This window comes from Osmerus eperlanus, chromosome 12, assembly GCF_963692335.1.
Source record: "Osmerus eperlanus chromosome 12, fOsmEpe2.1, whole genome shotgun sequence".
NCBI lineage: Eukaryota > Metazoa > Chordata > Actinopteri > Osmeriformes > Osmeridae > Osmerus > Osmerus eperlanus.
The window spans coordinates 15,641,251-15,662,973 of NC_085029.1; the positions used below are offsets into that span (position 1 = coordinate 15,641,251).

The 21,723-nt window shown below is 48.6% G+C and overlaps 1 protein-coding gene across 11 annotated transcripts in view; it reads right to left on the minus strand.

Annotated features, from left to right (window-relative positions):
- Positions 1 to 184: 184 nt before the first annotated feature.
- Positions 185 to 21,723, minus strand: part of si:ch73-103b11.2 (myosin phosphatase Rho-interacting protein) — a 47,832-nt gene continuing 26,293 nt past the window's right edge. Inside the window, exons 6-27 of one of the 11 annotated variants that reach the window (XM_062474554.1) lie at positions 21,441 to 21,494; positions 20,124 to 20,370; positions 19,274 to 19,862; positions 17,341 to 17,482; positions 16,930 to 17,046; positions 15,321 to 15,377; positions 15,140 to 15,208; positions 14,913 to 15,002; positions 13,120 to 13,229; positions 12,937 to 12,975; positions 10,738 to 11,506; positions 10,510 to 10,626; positions 5,538 to 9,410; positions 4,736 to 4,883; positions 4,413 to 4,518; positions 4,138 to 4,297; positions 3,908 to 4,015; positions 3,294 to 3,380; positions 3,026 to 3,185; positions 2,828 to 2,913; positions 2,599 to 2,648; positions 185 to 1,634 (exon numbers count right to left, since the gene is read on the minus strand). In XM_062474554.1, coding sequence (XP_062330538.1) covers positions 2,616 to 2,648; positions 2,828 to 2,913; positions 3,026 to 3,185; positions 3,294 to 3,380; positions 3,908 to 4,015; positions 4,138 to 4,297; positions 4,413 to 4,518; positions 4,736 to 4,883; positions 5,538 to 9,410; positions 10,510 to 10,626; positions 10,738 to 11,506; positions 12,937 to 12,975; positions 13,120 to 13,229; positions 14,913 to 15,002; positions 15,140 to 15,208; positions 15,321 to 15,377; positions 16,930 to 17,046; positions 17,341 to 17,482; positions 19,274 to 19,862; positions 20,124 to 20,370; positions 21,441 to 21,494 — 7,161 coding nt within the window. In that variant the 3' untranslated portion in view covers positions 185 to 1,634; positions 2,599 to 2,615. Of the gene's footprint in view, positions 1,635 to 2,598; positions 2,649 to 2,827; positions 2,914 to 3,025; positions 3,186 to 3,293; positions 3,381 to 3,907; positions 4,016 to 4,137; positions 4,298 to 4,412; positions 4,519 to 4,735; positions 4,884 to 5,537; positions 9,411 to 10,509; positions 10,627 to 10,737; positions 11,507 to 12,936; positions 12,976 to 13,119; positions 13,230 to 14,912; positions 15,003 to 15,139; positions 15,209 to 15,320; positions 15,378 to 16,016; positions 16,088 to 16,929; positions 17,047 to 17,340; positions 17,483 to 19,273; positions 19,863 to 20,123; positions 20,371 to 21,440; positions 21,495 to 21,723 lie in introns of those variants that run through there. The other 10 variants (XM_062474556.1, XM_062474552.1, XM_062474559.1 and 7 more) reach the window with 10 other exon arrangements.

The window sequence follows — 21,723 nt, forward strand, 5'->3', positions numbered from 1 at the left end:
TGAATTACCAATAGAACATATTAAATGTGCATATTCAGATAAATTGTTATCCATGAAAATCTAATACCACCACAATGAAACGTATGAAATATATTTGCATTACTTTCTAGTCCTTTGATGTCAGTCTATCAGTCAATACCTCTAAATTAGCCAGTCTTCACGTGAACAAGAAACAGACATTCACTAAGGTTCAGAAATAATTCATTTATTTGACATTGTACATTCAAACGAAAATAAAAAATATTAATATATATTTAGATATTTCATATTGAGCTAGTAAGCAAGGTACAGATTAAAACAGCACAAAACTTTCCTGTGTGGCAAATATTTACATGGCGTGCTTTGAATACTATACAGTGTTACCATAGCTGCACAGGTTCATGTGGATGTGTGTTTTCTTCACTCAGTTGAGGCACAAAGACAAAAAGATGTGAGGTCAGAGTATTGGACCAAGTGCTTTAGGGGAAGCCATCATCACGAGGATAAAGAATCTTAAATCCAAACCACAAGAGGACAAAGCAAGCTTAGAAGTGTGGGATCTGTTCAAATGCAACACAAAAGAATGAAAAGGAGAGGAACATATCATTCACTATTTCAAATGACCACAATCATGCAAAATCCTACACGTGTCAACTATTTGGTGAAGAAAACTTCAAACGAAATCCAAAACAGCTAATGGTTGACAATCTCAATTCCTTGATGCATTCGAGAAGAAAAAAAATCTTGGTATCGGTAGCGAATAAGTATGTTTAAGATACCGTTTGACAGAAGTTTGTTTGCTCGGTAATGTTGGCTAAAAGCCACTACACCAAAGTGGGCAAAAAGCAATGCTCGGTTTTCTCAAGTAATCAAGTGATAAGTGCAACCCCCTTCCCCCACTCTCCTTACCACAACACACAAACACGCATATAATAAAGTTATAAAATTCTCTCATACATCATCACGCTAAGCACATCATCACATTTTCTGTTTCAATGTCAAACACACCATAGTTCATTACAGTACAGCAGTTGCCCCCATGATTATGGCAAATCACTTCCACATCATCCAGTAGTTAAGTCAACTGGCACCGCTGCCTATTTCTCAGACACTCATAATAATAAAAAAAATCAAAATAGAAACATTGTGTGTGTAACAACTACAGCAGATATTCAATGAATTTGTATTGGTAAAAAGATATTATTCATACTGTATACACCCATTTGTTTTGGCATTTCAGTGGATTAAGAGACTGATAAGGCCAATCAGGTCATGAGGAATAAATGTTCCCAAAACAGCAACAAATACGGATAATTCGCTGTGTACGATTTCCACCATTTCAAAGACCATTTATTGATAATAACACCTGTAGCCAAAAATATTTACACAGGATATATTAAACAATGTAAACAAGCAAAAAAAGAGAATAAAAGCTCAAAAACAAAAATACATGAAGAGGCTAACAAGTCGGAGCACATGGCTGCGGTCAGTGAATCGGTCGCCATCGTCACAGAGGGCGTCCGTTTACTGTGTGAAGGGTTTTCTGTGTGATTGTGAGAAGGAAACTTCATAACAATAATGTTTCAAATCTTTCTAGAATCTTTAGCCTCAAATAGCTTCATGCGTTCCTGCACAGTCAGTCCCTCTTTTAGACTCTGAGAAAGGGAAGAAAATAATAAAATATGTTAACAAATGCAACTTTCACAACCTCAGACACATTTGAAAGAAGTCTAATTCCTGTTAAGTTAATACAATTTGTTAATAAAAGTAGCACCACAAACAGCATTTTCCTTTGGTCACGTTGACTGTAGGAAACACTGCTGTCATGTCATCCACTCCATGTGAAGTCAGACACACAGTAGATCAAACAAAAGTGTACTTGTTGAAAACCACCCAAGCTGTTTTAGTAAGGAGGCTAAACGAACACAACACAAAACACACACTGTATTCATGCAGCTCAATCACACAACAACCAGACAAAACAGAACGACATAACGTGATGAAATATCAGACACCATCACACAGAAACTGAGAAATAAACAGACACGTTCACAGACAAGGTTATTCCACGTCAGCAGACAACCTTCATCCTAAAGTCCTTGTCATGTGACGTCTACTACCCTAAGCAAGTTCCGTTAGCAAGCACATGCTCAGCGTTAATCCATGGACATCCTTGTACACGGCAGGAAAAATAAATACATGCTCATTGCTCTTAGGGAGTTGGTAACATAATTTGTTTTAAAATAAAATCACTGTTTGTCCTGGAATCATCACTACAATGGAACCAGAGAGAGCATTTTGTTTATGCATGTCTCGTAATTGTGAGTCATTAATGTCCACTCTGCACCTACATCATTTAACTAACTAACAGTCTATCTAACTGGTGAAATAAAACTGAATGACTTTTTTTTTCCATCTGAAGCAGAATGGAACATTTACTCCTCCAAACATAGAAAATGTCCACATTCAGAGAGCTTCAACACACACATATCCACTGTAAAGGTAGCCTACTCCCTGGTGAGATAAGCAGCCTTGTGGTGAAATACAGGACACGAGAGCTACAGGTGGGGGTCATGCAGGGCAGCTTTAGACATGCTCACTAGGTCACGATATACCTACATCACAGGGAAGGGCTGTCAGCTATCCCACGACATCTGTTCAGTCACAGACTGACAGGGCAAGAGACAAAGGGCACACTTACTGTACAAACATTTTGTGATTCACTTACACACACACAATTTATGCGTGTGCACACACGATAGGTCGTAATGAGCAAGGCTAACAATTGAACACTGATATGAACACTGAATGGACATCTGAAGCGTTTTCCTCAGCAACAGTCTCTCACCTTTGACCTTACTCCTCGGATCTGCCGTGAGAGAGTTGATCTCTCCTTCTTCAGAAAATCGGGATTACTTTTTGATTTCATGATATCTGCATGGACAAATGATGCTGCATCAATTAATGGCTATGCATGAACTTAGCAGGATTATGTCTCCAAAAACATGACAAGATGTACAAAATATTTTCTGAGAGTTCAACCAACCGTATCCAGGGGCAACACCATCAACATTCTGATCCCCCAGGGCTTCTGTGGCAGCCAATAGTTTCTCCTTCAGCTTGGTGATGTCACAGTCAGCCTTGGCCTTCACAATGCTTAGCTCAGTGTAGATGTCCTTGTACTTGTCTGTGGCATATTTCTTGTCCTGGTCAAAGGATAAGGATAAAGCTGATTGTGAGTCAAGTTGAAGAATATGGTAAATACAGTAGAGTTGTTTATGTACAATGTATATTTTCAATGTCCTTTTCCATACTCGTAAAGCAGACTGAAGTTCATCTTTTAGCGAATGAATTTCCTGTTTAAGATACTGGATTTCCGACTCCTTGATTCGCAGCAACACCTGAAAATAAAATGGATAGTAGTTTACATTTAGTCATTTAGCAGACGCTCTTATCCAGAGTTATGAACAAGCAGTGTGATGAGTGTGTGTGTGTAGTGTATGTATGAGTGTTACTGTGTACCTCCAGCTCAGTGTGATGAGTGTGTGTGTGTAGTGTATGTATGAGTGTTACTGTGTACCTCCAGCTCAGTGTGATGAGTGTGTGTGTGTAGTGTATGTATGAGTGTTACTGTGTACCTCCAGCTCAGTGTGATGAGTGTGTGTGTGTAGTGTATGTATGAGTGTTACTGTGTACCTCCAGCTCAGTGTGATGAGTGTGTGTGTGTAGTGTATGTATGAGTGTTACTGTGTACCTCCAGCTCAGTGTGATGAGTGTGTGTGTGTAGTGTATGTATGAGTGTTACTGTGTACCTCCAGCTCAGTGTGATGAGTGTGTGTGTGTAGTGTATGTATGAGTGTTACTGTGTACCTCCAGCTCAGTGTGATGAGTGTGTGTGTGTAGTGTATGTATGAGTGTTACTGTGTACCTCCAGCTCATACAGGTCTTTTCCCTTGCTGATGGGCGACAGGGCCATTTCCCCAGTGAAGCAGGAGCGCATGCGTGTGATCTCCACTGTCAGACGGTTGTTCAGCTCCTGTGGAGAACACAGGGTTCAAAGTTCATCTGGGGTGTGTGTGTGTGTGTGTGAGTGAGAGAGTGAGTGAGAAAGAGCGAGAGAGAGAAAGACAGAAAGAGATTTAGTGTGCGTGTGGCCACCTGGTTGTGTGCGTTGAGCTCCTGGTTCTCTCTCTGACACTGGCGGAGGGCCTGCCTCTCTGCCTCCAGCGCCTGGGCCAGGTGGGCGTTTTCCAGGCACTTCTGGGAGTACTGCTCCGACAGCACCTCCAGCTCCCTGTGGATGGACTGCAACTCCTCCCTGGGGTGGAAGAAGAAGAAGAAGAAGCCTGGTTGAGACGAGTTCTACAGATATTTGAATAAAACGTCCACCTTGAACGAGGACGGCATATCTCTCCGTTCGAATGAGGACGTACTCGTATTGTAAGCGCAGCTCGTCAATGTCAGAGTTCAGTCCGCTCAGCTGGGACCGCTGGTTCTTCTCCATGTCCTCTTTATGTGCATTCTTCATAGCTTCAATAGCTAGAGGAAACGTTTGCAGTTAGAACCACACCAGCAAATACTGCCTAGTGGATATACTGTATAAACATTTGAATTAATAATTATGGTTGTAATATAATAATATCATATTTAATTCTAAACATGCATGCTATTTACAGTGTTTTGAAACAACAACAGAAACTGCCAGAAGAGTCACAACTCTTCTCAGACATGGTGAAATTACAGATGATCTGTTTACCAGCAATAGTGGCAGCAGTCTCCTCGGCCAGGAGCCTCTCTTTGTCCTCCAGGAGCTTGGACACCTCCCTCTGGTGCTGCCTCTGAAGGTCCTCGATGACCTTATGGTGGGTCTCTTCCATGGCAGCAAAGCCTCGCTCACATGTGGCCTGGGGTGGGAAGGGTTAACATGTCGTCTTCGGACCAAGAATAGAAAGCAGGTCTCTACTGTACAGTTTCACGGTATAATCATTTAACGGTGAGAGCTTCAGTGCTGTGAATTCTACGCTGCATAAGGTGCACTACGGATTTCAGAAATCTGAAGCAGTAAGCCATGCAAGCAAAGTGATAAAAAGCCATGCTAGGTTAGTAAGTGTTATCAGCATAGAGAAGAGTCTCTAAAAAGGCCACAACTGAATGTATATTTTTGGGGAGTACATATTCTGTACTAGTGTTTAGTTCTGGTGAGCGTTTAAACATTGTGTATATAATAGTACGTATTCTGTTCAATTTAGAAATGCCTAGCACATTGCACAGGTGTGGTTGATCTACTCCACTAGTATAAATAAAGTGATTACAAAGCTGAAATGGTCATTTTATCATGATTTTTACAGTAAAAAATCAAAATTACATTTCAGTCATCACTGGGCTAATATGAAATCATTTTTTCTTATTCTTCAGGCAATTGATTGGAAAGATATAGTTTCATAGATTTTGATTTAATTCAATGACCACAGCAACTAAATAGTCACAATCTCTCTACTACTATACCTCGATACCACATGACTATAAATTTACACTAATAAGAAATAATTTTCAAAAACCTTAAGACTCTCAAAGTCTCTCTGGTATTTTTCCCTCAGGCTGGCCACATCTCCCTCCATGTGTTTGTGCTCTAGCTCGTCCCTCATGGTATCCATCTGGGTCTCCAGCTCCTGGATTCTCTCCTTCAGGACCATCATGGGGTCCAGCTCCTTCCTGGCCTGACCCCCCTCCCCCTTACCCTCCTCCTCTTCCTCCATTGGCCACGTTTGCTCAGCGGGCGGGGCAACACTTCCAGTCCGAGCGCCCTCTCGGTTTTGCGTCAAACCACCTTCTCGTTCTTGCATGCAACGGATCGTCTCCATGTAGTAGGCATGCAGTTTCTGGATCTCTTCGTCGTGGACCTGCTGCAGCTCTCTGATCTTGCCCTGGTACTGCTCCTCCAGTCTCCTCACGTGCCCCTCGTGCCGCTCCTCCATGGTGTCCATGTCAACAAGCAGGACTTCCAGCTTCCGCTGGCTGTCGGCGGTGGTCTCCATCAGGGCCAGCTGGGTGGAAGCCAGGCCCTGACCTGCCTGGCTGAGCTCCAGATGGTGCCTCTGCCTCAGCTCCTCAGTCTCCCTCTGGAAGCGTTCCTCCAGGAGGCCGAGTTGCTCCCGCTGCTGGGAGAGCTGGTCCATGCGTTGGGTGACCTCGCCCCGCAGGCTCTGGTTCTCCTCCTGGAGGGTGGACACGGTGCGGTTGAAGCCATGGTGCTGCTCCTGCAGGGACGCCTCGTAGCGCTCCCGGATGGCATTCATGCTGCGGGCGTGCTCTTGGACCAGGACGTCCATGTTTTGGTCTGCTTGTCGACAACGGACCAAGTCCCGCTGGTGGTCAGCTTGAAGTCTGCAGGCGACATAGGCCACCTGGGCCTGGATGAGGGCATCACGCATGCACAGGGAGCTACTGGCCAAGTTGGGAGTATTACGGTACCCTGTGTGCGTTCGAATTACATTGGCTATGCCAGAATTGTGGCCTCCACTCTCCATCAGTTCAGAAAATCTGTGGAGGATGGCTGCCTGTCTCCTGAGTTCTGCAACAAGGTTCTCTTGGCCGACTTGCAGAGACTCGATGGAGTCGACACTACAAGATGGCGCCTCTCCAGCTAAATGTCTATCTACAAGATCCTCCGCCATGTCTTTGGCCTCTTCCATTTCAATCTGCTTCATGTAGGGAGCAAGTTCAGAAGGACCACTATCAGATAAAACCTGCTCTTGACCAACGTTCAATCCACAGCTAACTTCATGAATTACTTTTTCCAAATCAGGATTATTAGAAGCTTTGATTATCTCTTTTAGTGTCAGTTCCCTTTGCTGCAGGTTATTGTGAGCCTGGGCTAATTCCCGTTTGAGAATTTTGAACTTATCCTCATAAAAGTGCTTCAGGTTCTGAACAGAGTACACTAGTTCAGCTTTCAAGCAGGTGTTAAAGATGACAGTATCGTTCACGTCAACCGAACTGCTTTCTTCTGTTGTTCTGACCACATCTGTGCCATCACCTGGCATCCGCTGACAGTGAGGCTCCATTTGATCCACTTCTGTCCAGAACGCACTCTCCAACATCAACTTCCTGGTCAGGACGTCTGCATACACAATTGCCAAGCAATCCCCATCGCTTCTTCTGATGTTCTCAGTCTCCTGACATATCTCGTTGAGACCTTGCAAGAGGTCCGACTTTGGATTCCCTATCATTAAAGCCATCTTGTTCAGAACCATCGCCTCGAAAGACAGAGTTTTGGCAAAGAGATGCATGGTTTCCTCATCCAAGTCTTTGCCGCTACACTGAAGGGTCTCTTGGGTTTGACTGTGTGGGACCTCCGGTGAACGTGCTTCCAATGTCTTTTCCCCCTGTCTAATATAAAACGTTGCATTGACCAACTCATTCTCTATCTCTAACAGGGCATTGAGCTGCGAGTCTGTGCTACCTTGGCTATGAAGACTGAGAACTACATTGACTTTCTCCCGGCTTGTTTCCACACAGGCTAGGGCCTTGATGTACTCGCTATTAGCGACGCATATCTGAGACTCTGACGCAGGAATGGAAGAGGAACCATGTGATGTCTCGTCATGTTGGAACCTCGTGTTGATGTCCTGGAGCTCTGCTCCCATGTCTTGTTCGTCTGGCAGCTCGGCCGGTCGAGAGGCCTGCTGTCGCTCAAGCTTCTGGGTGAGGTCCCTCAGCTTGTCCTCAGTAGCCAGCAGCTTGGTCTCCAGGGCGTGTATGATGGAGATGAACTTCTCTGGGTCACTACAAAACTGGAATGTAACACTGGAGTTGGCGGTCTCCTCGGAAGGAGGGAAACCTGCGTCGATCTCATGGCTGGCATCTTGGCAGATTTCAGAGGAGGGGTTGTCTGGCTGATTCATGTCCAGACCCTCGGAGGCGATGTATTTTTGGCACGAAATACTGGAGAATCGTATCCTTGGCCGCTTGGCTTGAGACTCCTCGCAGTCCGAAAAGGTCTTCGCGTCGGACCCGGTCAAGAAGGTTTGGAGGGACTCTGTGTTTGTTAGCGAAGAGGAGGAGGCGGAGGTGGCGTCGCTCTCCTTGGTCGTTTCCTGAGCGTAGGGAACCACCTCGTCCCTTTGCCGTTCTATCCGAAGGTTGGCGTAGCCCAGCTGCAGGGCGCTGAGGTGCTGCTCCAGCTCTGCGATGCGGTCCTCCGCCACCACAAGCTTGGCCTGCAGGTCTTTTTCAGCACTGCAGGGCTCAGTTCGACCTAGAAAGCCTTGACCCACCTGACAGAGGAGCTTCTCCCTGGCATGCAGCTTCAGTTCCGTCTCCTCCAAGCTGCTGCCCAAGGCGGCCATTTTCACGAGGGCTTCCTTCAGGTCCTCCTCTTTGCACTCCACCAGCCTCTCGTACATTTCCTTCGTCTGCCGGATCTCCTCCTCGTTCTCTCTCAGCACGCGGCTGATCTTCTGAAACTCCTCGGACACCTTCTCGTAGGAGTGCTCCAGTGTGTAGTAGTCCTCCTCCTCCGTCTCCAGTCGGCTCCGGAGCTTGGTCACCTCGCGGTCGGCCTCGGAGATCTGGTTGAGCAGCTCCTGGCAGCGGCAGGTGAGCTGGCCCTTCTCTTCCTCCAGCCTGCGGACACTCTCCCTCAGGGTCTCCGCCATGTCCGTCCTCTGGGCCAGTTCCTCCTTCAGCCGCAGCACCTCCTGCCTCCCCTCCACCCCTCCGGAGGCGCGTCTTCCCCTCAGCAAGGCTCCCACCTGCTGCTCGGCCTCCAGCAGCTTCTCCTCCAATCCCTGCCTGCCGGTCTCGACCTCGGCCAGCCTCCGCACGAGGACCTGCCTCTCCCTTTCGTGGTTCTCCTGGAGGCAGCGCTGTTCCTTGCGCAGGCGCTCCTCCTTCAGCGCCTGGCCCTCCTCTGTCGCGCTGAGGCGTGCCGTCACTTCCTGCAGCCTCTCCTGGAGCCTCTGCACCTCCTTCAGGTGGTCCCTCTGCAGGGCCTGCTGGCACTCCAGGTGCCGGAGGGCCTGGCTTCTCTCCAGGAGGCTGGCCTCCACCTCGCGGAGCCTGTCTTCGCTGTCCCTCAGCTGGGCCCGGAGGGTGACCTCGCTGCGCCCCCAGTCCTCCTCCTGCTCCTGGGAGCGTTCCTGCTCCAGCTTGAGCTCGTTCCGCATGCGAGCCACGGCCTGCTCGCTGGACAGGATCTCGGCCATGGCGGAGCTCAGCTTAGCCTGGAGGGTCTGGATGTCGGCCTCGTGGTGTCCGATGGCATCCTGGGCTTCAGTGTAGCTTCTCCTCAGAGTCTGAGCCTGCTGTTGCACCAGGTTCTGCTTGCGCTTCTGGGCCTCCAGCTCACTCTGCAAGTCTTGATTGAGCTTGTGCAAGTGTTGCCATGGTGCCGGTTGTGGAGAAGAGGAGGAGGAGGGTGGTGTGGCACTCTTTGAGAAGTTGAAAAGATCGATGAGACAGTTTGATTAGTGACACAGTCTTGCACTTACCCCAAAAGATACGGAGAACCACATCTCTGAGGCTAGTGGGGAAAAAACCTGGGAACTTTATTCCCATCTCAAAGTAGAGTTGACATTGTTTAATGTCTTTTTTTTTGCTTTTTTTCCTAGCTTTCCACTGTGCTTTTTCAAGGGTGACTGGGAAGGTAAATGAAATAATGAAGAATAAAAAATAAGAAAATGTAACTGAGTGAATGTGTGGTGAACTGATGGGGAAGCTGGCAGTGACCTCAGGTGCCTCAAAGTGCCCACAACAAAATCAAAATAAATACCAAGTGAAAAAAGATTTGTACTGTGATGTGAAAACTGACCACCGTGCCAAGTCAGCGTTCCTGAGAACATGACTGTATATATACACAAACCCGTTTCAATGTGAGTCAAAGATAAATTAGAAAATCTGTGAAACCATGCTCCTAACTTCCCAACGTCATGCACAAACCAGGCTTCAAAATGACAGGATGAAATGGACATCAGAAGTGAAAAGCACAGCGCAAGGCCCTTAGTGTCTTACCTTCATATCAATCCCACCTAATAATTTCTCAGGAGATGTGAAACTCCGTAAAAACAGAAAATATTCATGCTGAGAATAACACACCCATGCATATTCATTTCAAAGACTAAGACCCCAATACCTGTTAGTAGAATTTCACACAAGTTGTAGCAGTCACACACACACACACAATCTCATCTACCACACACCAGCAGATAGCCTTTAAGGTTTAAAATTCCAAGTGCTACGAACCTTTATCCTTTCAATCTTTGATAACAGTAAACACACAATTGTAATTGATCTACATACATTTACATTTAGCAGACGCTCTTATCCAGAGCGACTTACAGTAAGTACAGGGACATTCCCCCGAGGCAAGTAGGGTGAAGTGCCTTGCCCAAGGACACAACGTCATTTGACACAGCCGGGCATCGAACTGGCAACCTTCAAATTACTAGCCCTCTTCCCTAACCGCTCAGCCACCTGACTCCCTATCCCAGCATGCACTTGGAAGCAGCCCTCATGGCTGGATGGTGGTACCTGCAGCACGTAGCCTTCCCTGGCGTTCAGCTCTCTCCCTCTGGAGTCCTGCAACTGCTCCTGGAGAAGACTGTTCTGCTCCTGCAGCTTGGCCAACTCCTTCTGTGTTTGGTCCAGCTGCACACACACACGACCAGAGATGCATACAAATATTGTTACATACTCTTCAGACGCCATTGATTGGTATCAATGTTTTTAACCAGCGAAGACAAGCGAATGGAGGCCAACCTCTTTGTCAAGCAGAGCGGTTAGGTCTTGCGGGGGCAGTCCAGGAGAGTCGGAGGAGCTGCCCGCCGTGGTGGCGATGGGCACCTGCTTCTCCTCCCGAAGCGGCGTCGTTTCCACCTGGTGCCATCGCTGCTCGATCTCCACCTGAACGTCAGGGGGCCGGCCCGCCCTCTCCCCGCTGGGGTCTGGCTGCAGGGCGGCCGGTCGGTCCACCTCCATCCTGCCCTGGTCCTCGGGCGTCTTGGGCTCCAGACCCACGGCGGTGTTGAGCGTGGTGGTCATGGTTACGGTGACCGTGTTGGGGGAGTGCTGGAGACAGCGCCTCCTCTCGTCGCGCCGGCGCACCCGCTCCAGGTCCACCCCCTCGGCCGGCGTGGAGGAGGAGGCCTGGGAGGGCGGAGGAGGGGCGGAGATGGAGGAGGACGTCGGGGCGGAGGAGGTGGTGGAGACCGGGGAGGAAGCTAGTGAAGAGGTGGAGGAAGAGGAGGAGGAGGCGGGGCCGAGGTGAGCCGTGTCCGCCCGCTCCATCTTCGTCTCGTCCCCCGTCTGTCCCGGTCGGAACTCGGACCAGTCGTACGTTTTGGAGCGGCCTTCCCGCCGTCGCTCTCGGATCCGGCTCTTGCGTGGCTCCGACGCGGGGACGCCGTCCGCGAGCCTCTGGGTGTGCACCTCCACCCGGGCGGCCTCGGAGCTGGGGCTGGGGTCCAGGGAGGGCTGGAGACAAGGCTCCAACACCACCCGCGCTTTGGCCTTCTCTTCTGGTAGGGAGCTGAGAGGGATGACAAGAGGAACAAGAGGGAGGACCTCAGTTATCTAACCAAAGCATACAAGCACATACGACTCAGTTACACCACATTCTCAATGGAGAATTTTTTATGGGCCTTGTATGCCAATAAGACTGGGTGGGCATGATCAATTCCGACCAAAAAGCACTGGATAAATTTGAACGGATCTGCCGCTATGCTCTCTTACATAAGTTGGGTCTTGAATCAGTGTTTCTAGGGACAGTGTCGCTGTGGTGACAAGGTGGAGTCATACAGAGACAATAATTCCATGCAAACTCCACCTTAAAATTCACACTACTGCACAACATGAAAGCTTGACAGGCGACAACACACAGACACACATTTGTGGCACTGCTCATCTCGAGGAGTTCAAAAAGCTCAACCAAAACAGCCAGAACATCAGCTTTAAAAAACACTGGTGACAAACTGCAAACACAACACATCGGCGTTTCCTGCCGGCTTTGGCCTTTCCCCTGAAAACGAGGGCCGTCATCTGAGACACGGGGCCGGCGGCACTGCTGCCACCATCTGCCTGGGGAGGGGACAGTGGCTTCCTCAGGTTTGTACAGTACATTTACATTTAGTCATTTAGCAGACGCTCTTATCCAGAGCGACTTACAGTAAGTACAGGGAAATTCCCCCGAGGCAAGTAGGGTGAAGTGCCTTGCCCAAGGACACAACGTCAGTTGGCATGACCGGGAATCGAACTGGCAACCTTCGGATTACTAGCCCGACTCCCTCACCGCTCAGCCAACTGACTCCCGTAGACAGTAGACGTGAGGAGTATGTCTGCAGTAATCCCCACACTGCTCGGCATCCACCTCCACTGTTGGCAAGCGGGACACACCTAAATAAAGTGAGCTGACGAAATTGTCTATTTCCATCGTCTTGTGGAATGGGAGGAGGACGGGAGGGGGGGGGGGGGCGGCGAGGCGGAGGGACACAGCCCCCAGAAGAAGGAAGAGGTGTCCGCGAGGTGTCTAAGCAGGAACGCCGAAAATATCCCGCATTCCCTCAGGAGTAGGCCGCCTCGGAGGCAGACGACTGCGCTAAAACTGTATCTGCTGGGCAGCGAGGCACCTGACATGTCCCATGAAGAGGAAACACTAGTGTGGGTGGGGTGGGGGGCGGGAAGTAAGGCATCCAAAAACAAACAAAGTTATGAATATGTCTGTCGCTACAGTACATATAGAACCCTGCTGATGCTACTTATGGCTCTTTTTTCAACTGCATGGTACCGGTTTAACTGGCTGGTCGGTTGGGCTGTGGAGGCTGCAGCCTCCGCAACACAACTGAGAGACATTACTCAACAATCACATGACACAGGGTGGGACGACAAACACGCAGGACAGGCATTACTGAACCATTACATCACACAGAGAGAGGGGGGGGGTCAACACACAAGCTCTCCAACCTGGGCTTCAGAACGGATAGTTTCAGAGAGATGTTTTTCCTAGAAGCAGGATGGAAATACCGGAGAGGGTGGGAGGGAGAGAGGAGAAAGAGTGAGGAGGAGGGAAAGAGGTTAAGCCAGATGAAAAAATTTCTGAAATTGTTGTCGCTGACAGGGGTCAGCAGTGAGCGGGTCCTTTCTCACCGGGTGACGTCAGGGGCGATGGTGGGCCGCACGTTTTTCATGATGGCCTGAATCCAGTTCCGGCGGATTCCGGAGGTCATGGCTGACAGGGTGCATGCCCCCTCCTTGCTCTGTAGAAGAAGGAGAGGGCCGTAGAGTTAGTATTACCAGCCACCAACAGTGATGCAACATTCATTAACAATGCAATGTAAACAACATGAATGGCCAATCACAATGTGTGTGTGTGTGTGTGTTTGTATTTGAAATGGACATCAACAAGGATCCCTGAAAGGAGTTGCCAGCCTACCCACAGCCTGCCAAACCACACTTCCCTCATCTCCAAGACTCTCAGTAACATTTCCAGTTCGCTCAACCCAACTGGCTGAGCACAATCATCATCATCTGTACTATAACACCCCTCCAAAACCACCCCACCCGCCCCCCAACCATCACCTGACAGACGGAACGTTCTGTGGTGTTGGTTCTCCTCTCTGCCCTGTTCTTGGGCCAGCCGCTCTGCCCACACCGAGGAGAATGGTTATAAATACTGCCCTTATTATTCATTTCAGATCACTAAATCAGTGTTGTTCTCAGCCGGACAGAACCATGCCCTCTCCAGTCCTCCATTTCCAACCAGTAAACCAGGGGAGTCAGGTGGCTGAGCGGTGAGGGAATCGGGCTAGTAATCCGAAGGTTGCCAGTTCGATTCCAGGTCATGCCAACTGACGTTGTGTCCTTGGGCAAGGCACTTCACCCTACTTGCTTCGGGGGAATGTCCCTGTACTTACTGTAAGTCGCTCTGGATAAGAGCGTCTGCTAAATGACTAAATGTAAATGTAAACCCATCAGGGAAGTCGGAGGGGAGAAGTCCCAGTTCTTGGAGCCAATGTAAACCCGACCTTACAGGCCAGCTCCTCCAGGTAACAGCACTGAGCTTCGAGTCAACAAGTCGGGGTTCAAATCGGTGCTTCTCAAAGTACCCCTCATAAATCTCCCATTGACATGAGCGCTTGATTTACATGGGGCAGCGGGGTTCATGGCTTTAGGAGTTACATGGCATGGATCAAGTTCCTATCTGGCCCCCAGTCAGTGGATGACTTTTCGTTCCCATATTGAGGGGATTGCAGCGTTGGAGACAAGCATCCTCACCTTGGTCATCAACGCAAGGTCATCTAGCAGTCCAGACTCAGCGCCATTAAGGATTACATCAAAAGCCTCAAAGCTCTGTCCCCCCCCACCGCCCCACAAAATTGTTTTTCCAAAACACTGGTGCAGACAGCACGTCAAGCGGTCCGAGTGAGGGAGGTTAGGTCAGCATGTTTGAGGTGGCATGTTGGATTGAAGGCATAGGGGTGGGGAGAACGGGAGGGTGGGGTGGGAGTCTATGGCAGATATAGAGCGCATGATGTCACTCCATCATGGGCGATGACAGGTCAAGTGACATCCCTCACGATGGGACAAAGAATTGTTTGAGGACAGAGGAACTGCCAGACTGTGACCGTGATATCGACACCAGTGAGATGCGGCACTTTACAACTGTTCTCCACCGCAGCTCTTTAGTTACCCAGCGATCTCAACGGCAGCAGAGAGTCAGGTGGCTGAGCGGTTAGGGAATCGGGCTAGTAATCCAATGGTTGCCAGTTCGATTCCCAGCTGTGCAAAAAATGACATTGTGTCCTTGGGCAAGGCACTTCACCCTACTTGCCTCGGGGGGAATGTCCCTGTACTTACTGTAAGTCGCTCTGGATAAGAGCGTCTGCTAAATGACTAAATGTAAATGTAAGAGTCGTGAGCATGCACTGCTTGACACTCACGAGGATCTGGAAGCCGTAGTTTCTCTGGACAGGAAACTCGGTGACGTCGTAGCAGGTGGACAGGTCGATCTCGCCGTCCAGGTCCGCAGCCTGGGAGAGATCAAGAGGGAGTCAAAAAAACAAACTGTGACATCTGGTGGATTAGTGACGTTAGATGACAATTTCAGAACACTTAAGGCATACTTATACATTTAGTAAACTGTGACTTTTGAATATTTTGGTCATACCTCCTCAGCTACAGAATCTTTGTAGTATCTCAGGCTCTGGTCAGTCAGAACAAACCAGTGTTTCTTCCACTGGGGGAGAAGATGATAATCAAGTCAGTTTGAGTCAGTCTCACCCACCAGGACGGCTTGGTATGATGGGGTCACTGTGCTGTGACACAAAAGCCTTCGTGAAAGATATTACCATGCCATCTTCATATAGCTTGGTCATCCATCCTTTCTTGAAGTTCAGCAGATCAGGCTGTAAGGGAAAGTCACCACAGAAAGTCAAGATCAATGGCAAAGAAGAGCGACAACTTACAGCAGTTCTCATGATGGTTGGTTCACTGAACAAACTTTAGGTTCAGATACTTGCTGGCTAGCTAGCTGGGATGGACTCTTAACACACTCAACAGTTCAACACTACTAAATCACTTCACAGCTGACTGCCAAATACTCCAATTCCATATACAAAAATAGAAATACATGTTTTCATTTTCATAAGACTTGATGTAATGGGAAAACTGTGGCTGACTACAAATGCAGTATCAAGTATGTAATCACGTGTGCAAAAAAGTTACGAAAAGATTTAGAATTGACCAATTTAGAAATAATAAATTAGGACTTGAAAAAATCCACATGAATGTTGTTTAATATTTAAGTACTACTTTACCGTTCCAGTACAAATGTCTAAAGCACAAGAGAATTAGCATTTCCTCAAGTTCTTCACAATCTTTTTTTTGTGCCAAAAACACTGAATGTCCATTCACAACACCAAGAGGTGGTGCACATCTCCCACCAAACCCCCACTGAACTCAGCCATTCACCCCACGCTTGCCCCCCCTGCGAGCCCACATGACAGCGTTCCTTTCACACATCCCCAGCACAGCTCTGACGGTACCTTATTTCTGTTGAGCTTCATCAGGTGTGGGGCAGCCTGGCACAGAGTCATCACACACACTCTCACACCTCCACTCACTCACTCAGTCAACTTCTCAGGGAGCAGCGTACACAGATCTGCAGCCTTTAACGTGCTCCACACCAGCTATTTATATAGAAGGGGGGGGGGGGGGGGGGGCTGCAGGATTCTGGCAGCTGCTGCTGCAGCCCCCCCTGACCTAGCACGCGCTGACAGGAAGACGCCCCAACAACAGCCATGGGCCGACCCCAGACCAGCCAGCCTGGCGCTGGGAGGCTGAAACGAGTGTCAGCCCTGGCACTCCTAAGGAGGAACCCCCCCCCCCCCCCCCCCCAGTGCTGAACAGCAGAGTTACGACGCTCATATCACAGTGATTTGAACCACTTTTATTCCTTGTAGAGGTTGCCGATTGATTCAGTACATTGAATTATGAACCATTGATTTAGGAACCCCTCATGATCTAATTATATGATGGCCTTTTGGACAGTTTAAGCCATTTACAAACGAAGGAAAAACTAACCATAATGTAGCAGACTGGTTCTCTACCCACAATGCAGCACAGATCTCGACCTACAATGGTTTCCCAGCCCTCTTACCCGGCCCCGAAATTCTCAGCAAGAAACTAAGAGCACAGACCTATAAATCTCCATGGAAACCAACAGCCCTGCTCGTAAACCTTCAGCCTCTGTCTCCTGATGACCACAGGATCTCACAGGGTCAAACAACTAGATTTTAACATACCATTAAAAACTCTCATTTTGGGGTAATTGTATTATCTGGAAAAATACTTTCAGGAGGTGATTTCCATTTGTATAAAAAATTCTATAAAATGTTACAAGTCTCGTAATATTTTCTACTGACAATCCAAACCGAAGTATATCGTATGTGTACTGACCGTCATGGAAGACTCGGTCACTCTACGGTCGAGTGACTTGGCTCTGCGGAAGTTCAAGAGGGAGGAGCTTGACACATCCGGAATTGAGCGTTGATAAGCAGCGTCCAATGACATGTCCTGAAAACACAGGTGATGCACAGCACCTGAAACCCCTTCTGAACGCCACAGCTAACATAGAAAACACACAACAGACCTGGAGCGGAGTTTAAACCAGTCAGGTTGTACAGAGTATGTCTAGGCTCCGGAACATCCTTGAGGGTTTAGGTTGGTTGAGGGGCAGTTCTATGGGCGTATGTGAAGCCCTCTGTGACATGCTTGCGTGTAAAAAGCACTATACAAATACATTTTGATTTGATCATCCATACATTCTCAGCTAGGAAGCCGTGTGTCGGTCTGGTGGAGATGCAGTACCTGCTTGTAGGACAGGGGGCGCTTCTCGCTGCGCCCCTGCCGCTGAACGGACGCACTGCTGGAGGAAGGCTCTGTGGAGGTGCTGGTGTCCATCTGCTCCTCGCCATCCACCGACTCAAACCGGCCAATCACCTGCGAACGCCTGGCCGCCGCAAAAACACACGTTAGAACCTCCCTCTCTCACACGCAAACATTATCGTGCATTTCTTGAGATGAGATACTGTACATTCCTATTTCTCTTTGGAAAAGGCAAGTCCATGATGATGTCACTGACTTATGTCAGTAATAAAAAAACGGCAAATAATCAGTCTGATTAATTGATTATGTCATGTTGTGAACAAGATATGAACCACAATTTAGTATAATTAAAGATGAGCGGGAGCAAAAAATTTGTATATCAGCTTGTCAGGATCATTAAGCTTGAACTTAAGATCAGAGCAGCACTTCAGAAGCGACTCCATGCAAAAATAAACAACCAAAATAGCAAGTATATAATTCAAAGCTCTCTCTTACAGAATCATTCTCATGTGAGTACAATATGACATTGTAAACAAGAGGCCCAAGACGGTGAGTACATTTTGGCACATGTAGGTTTTGAAAAAAAAAAAAAATTTGAAGATAATTATGAATAGTGTTTTGTGTGTCCCTCAGAAGGCTGGGAAAAGGCAGGCAGGTGACCAGCTGAGGGATGGGGACATATTCTAGGAGAAACAGCAATGATGGCACCAGCAGCGTTAGCTGAACCTTAGTCTGGACCTGGACTGTGAGTGTGTGTGTGTGTGTTCCCAGGCAGTGTTGAAGTGAAATGAAAGAAAGCAGGTGTCAGCAGTGGTAACCAGCAGGGCGGAGCAGCAGAACAGGGTGGGGAGCGGAGGGCGGAGGGGTTGGGAGGGCAGACTGTCAGAAGCTCCTGGAAGAGATGGAAAAAAAAACAAACAAAAAAATAGCAAAGTAGCCAGAGCAGGAGAGAGCAAGTTAAAATGAGACCAGTGTCTGGAGAAATACGCATGCAATACAATTGCCCTTTTTAATACTTGTAACCAAAATAAAACCACCTTTAGTGACCTCAAGAAAGAGCAGTTATTGACAATATGCCAGGAAAGTGGCGCCACTAGAGGGGGCTAGAAAACGTGCATGATAACCACAGAGCTTGTAAACAATACAGAGGCCTTTAGATTTACATTTAGTCATTTAGTCATTTAGTCATTTAGCAGACGCTCTTATCCAGAGCGACTTACAGTAAGTACAGGGATATTCCCCCCGAGGCAAGCAGGGTGAAGTGCCTTGCCCGAGGACACAACATAATTTGACACAGCCGAGAATCGAACCAGCGACCTTCTGATTACTAACCCGAATTGCTAACCGCTCAGCCACCCCGATTCCCTCCCTCACATAGATGCCATTTCCAGTAACTTCACTTGGGGAACCTTCCACAGTAACTGTACATAACTAACATATTAGATACATGTGTTCTTTTATTCTCCTTTAAGGGATCAGAATAATAATAGCGCGGGCAAATGACATGTTCTTGAAGGTGTTGAGTCTATGTTTATGGGAGAGCAGATACTTTTATACATCTGTGCTAGGGATGCTCATAATTAACCGTGTATGGTTATTTACGAATGTTTACTGGTTATTACTATCAGTTAAACAGTGTTGCCAATTTAACCACAATGTCGCTCGATTTAGCAACTTTTCACCTTCCCTCGTGACATAAAAAGTCGTATCTAGCGATGAATCTAGCGACTTTCATTTGTATTGGGATTTTTTTTAAATGGGTCACAGACAATTTTTAATCTTGTTGGCAAGTTCATGGTCGCTAAAAAGCGTCGTTTATGGGTAAAAAATACAAATCTAAATGAGCATCCCTGTTCTGTGCATGTACAGTATTTACAGTGTGTGTGTGTGTGGCACATCCTCATTGTTCCCTCACCTGCGTTCCTCCCCAAATATCCGAGCCACCTCCTCTCGACCTGGGCTGCGTGTGCGAGCCCTCAGCTCCTGACGCTTCTTGTCGGAGCGGAACGCCTCGCGGTGACTCAGCCGCCTCGCCCGCGGCACATCCGACAGCGCCACGTACTCCCTGCCCGCTCGGCCCGCCCTTCCTCCGACGGCCGAGCCAGAGCTGCCCCCGCCGCCGCCACGACCATCCCAGCTGGGAGCGCTGCTGCTGGGCTCCGAGTCCAGCGAGCTCTGGGAGGAGCTGATGGTGGAGTAGCAGGGCGACAGGAGGGCGCCAGAGGAGGAGGGAGAGAGGAGGGGGGCGCCGGGGGAGGACGGGGGGGGGAGGGAGTCTGGGGAGGGGTAGAAGGAGGAGAGGTCTGAGTCCGAGGGGCTGTACCTGTGCTGTGGGGCCCCTGAGGCGGCGGTGGTGGACGTGGAGAGGAGGGTGGAGGAGGAGGAGGAGGAGGACAGGGGCAGGTGCAGGGGGGGCTGGGGAGGGGGCTCCGTCTTGGTCTTCTCCAAGGAGAAGTAGCCGCTCTCCACTCGTACCTTTCGACCGCTGCTCAGGGTGCTGCTGTCTGAAAACGAAAGCCATCGTGGTCTGTTAGGGATCGGGTTTCACCATCATTCTCATGTTTGATGGCTTCCCTCCTCCTTTGTAGACAAACGTGTGTGTGTGTGTGTGTGTGTGTGTGTGTATGACCCTGTGTCTGGGACAACAACAAACTCTGTCCTGACAAGACACACATTCACAGCAGCATTAAAATCAATAACGACCCTGTAAACCGATACCTAACAACATCCAGCCCCCCCCCCCCCTTCCCCGGTCCTCTGCCCACCATCGCGGGTGTCCACAGGGCTGGCGGCCGGCAGGCTCTGACCCAGCTGGCTGAGGCAGGACGCGCTGCGGCTGCAGGGGACGCTGGAGCGCGTCCAGCGGCTCTCCTCCTGCCACAGGCTGGCCCGGCTGGGCTGGACCCGCTCGGCGCTGGCGATGCTGCTGGGCAGGCAGGAGATGCTGCCCCCTCCTCCCACCCCCACGCCTCCGCTGCTGCTGGTCACCGCCATCTTGGCTGGGCCGGGCTCCTGGTGGGGTGGGGGGGTCAAAGGTCGATGGTGGGGTGTAATGATGGTATGGGAGAGGAGAAAGGGGAGAGAGAGAGGATAAGAGATCATTGTAAAAATGTCGAGAAATTGAGTAGGAGGTAGAACAACAAGTGATGGGGGAGGTGAAGAAGAGTTCTTTCATAAAAAGCTTTGTCAACTTTTTCTTCTAATCAAAACAACTACGGTACACTTTGTTGAGATTGTCGCCTTCGCCATGACATGTTCTTGAGTGGAATCCAATGGCTTCCTTTTACATGTTCAATCAAGGCTTAGCACAGAGACAGGCTCTGCAAAGACTATTGTTGCTTCGTAACTGAAAACTGACAAGACTCCAGAAAGAGAGAAGGCAGGAGGGAGAGATGTAAAGGGAGGGAGACAGAGAGAGAGGGAGAGAGAGAGACGGAGGGAGAGAGAGAAAAAGAGCTTGAGACATAGCTCAACAAAGAACAAAGAGCTCCTTTATGGCAATACCACCTGTCTTGTAACAGAACAAAGAACAGACAGGGAACACATTCAGGTGGGACTGAGATGAGACGCCTCTTCATACCTGCCAGCGTCACACCTGCCAACTCCACACCAGGAAGCTGCAACTGCTCATTAATTACAAGTAGGACCACAGAACTGTACTTACGCTTACATCTGGTCTCACCAAATATTTGTGGAAGCAGTTAATGTGTAATAGTGAAGGCTAATCATGTGTTTGATCAATTGTTTTGTATGCAGAGATTAGTAGGCCTCACCAACAAAAACATCCCCTCAGAAAAGATGAAGTTGAATAGCACAGAACCAGGTGGATAGACAGCAAAGATTAAGATTCATGAACAAGCCAGCATTCAGATTTCACCAGTCCCTCGTATACTTGCACACGCACACACACACACACACATTTCAGTATATGCCACCAAAGCAGCAATCACTCCTGGTGAAGAGATTTACACAATAAACTGAAACAGTAATCCCAAACAGTAATTGGGATTAGCAATTTAGAGATTGGGATTGTGCAGCCATTGTAGATTGAAGCACATCAAGTTAGGCTGAACTGAACTCACAGCATGTCCGTTCATGTCCCCGGTGGAAAACCGTCGACTTGAAGATATTCCAGCCTGCCAATCACACACAGCCTGTTCAGTGGAGGGGAGGGGTTTGTGTTTGACTCACCAATAACATACTTCTGCAGTTACGTGGCACTAACAGTTGATCAGACCCACAGACAATGAGCTGGCACAGCTGAGGAAAAGGTCTACACTTGAATGGGCTATTAATCAGAAGGTTGCCGATTCCCGGCCTCGCCAAATGACGTTGTGTCCTTGGGCAAGGCACTTCACCCTACTT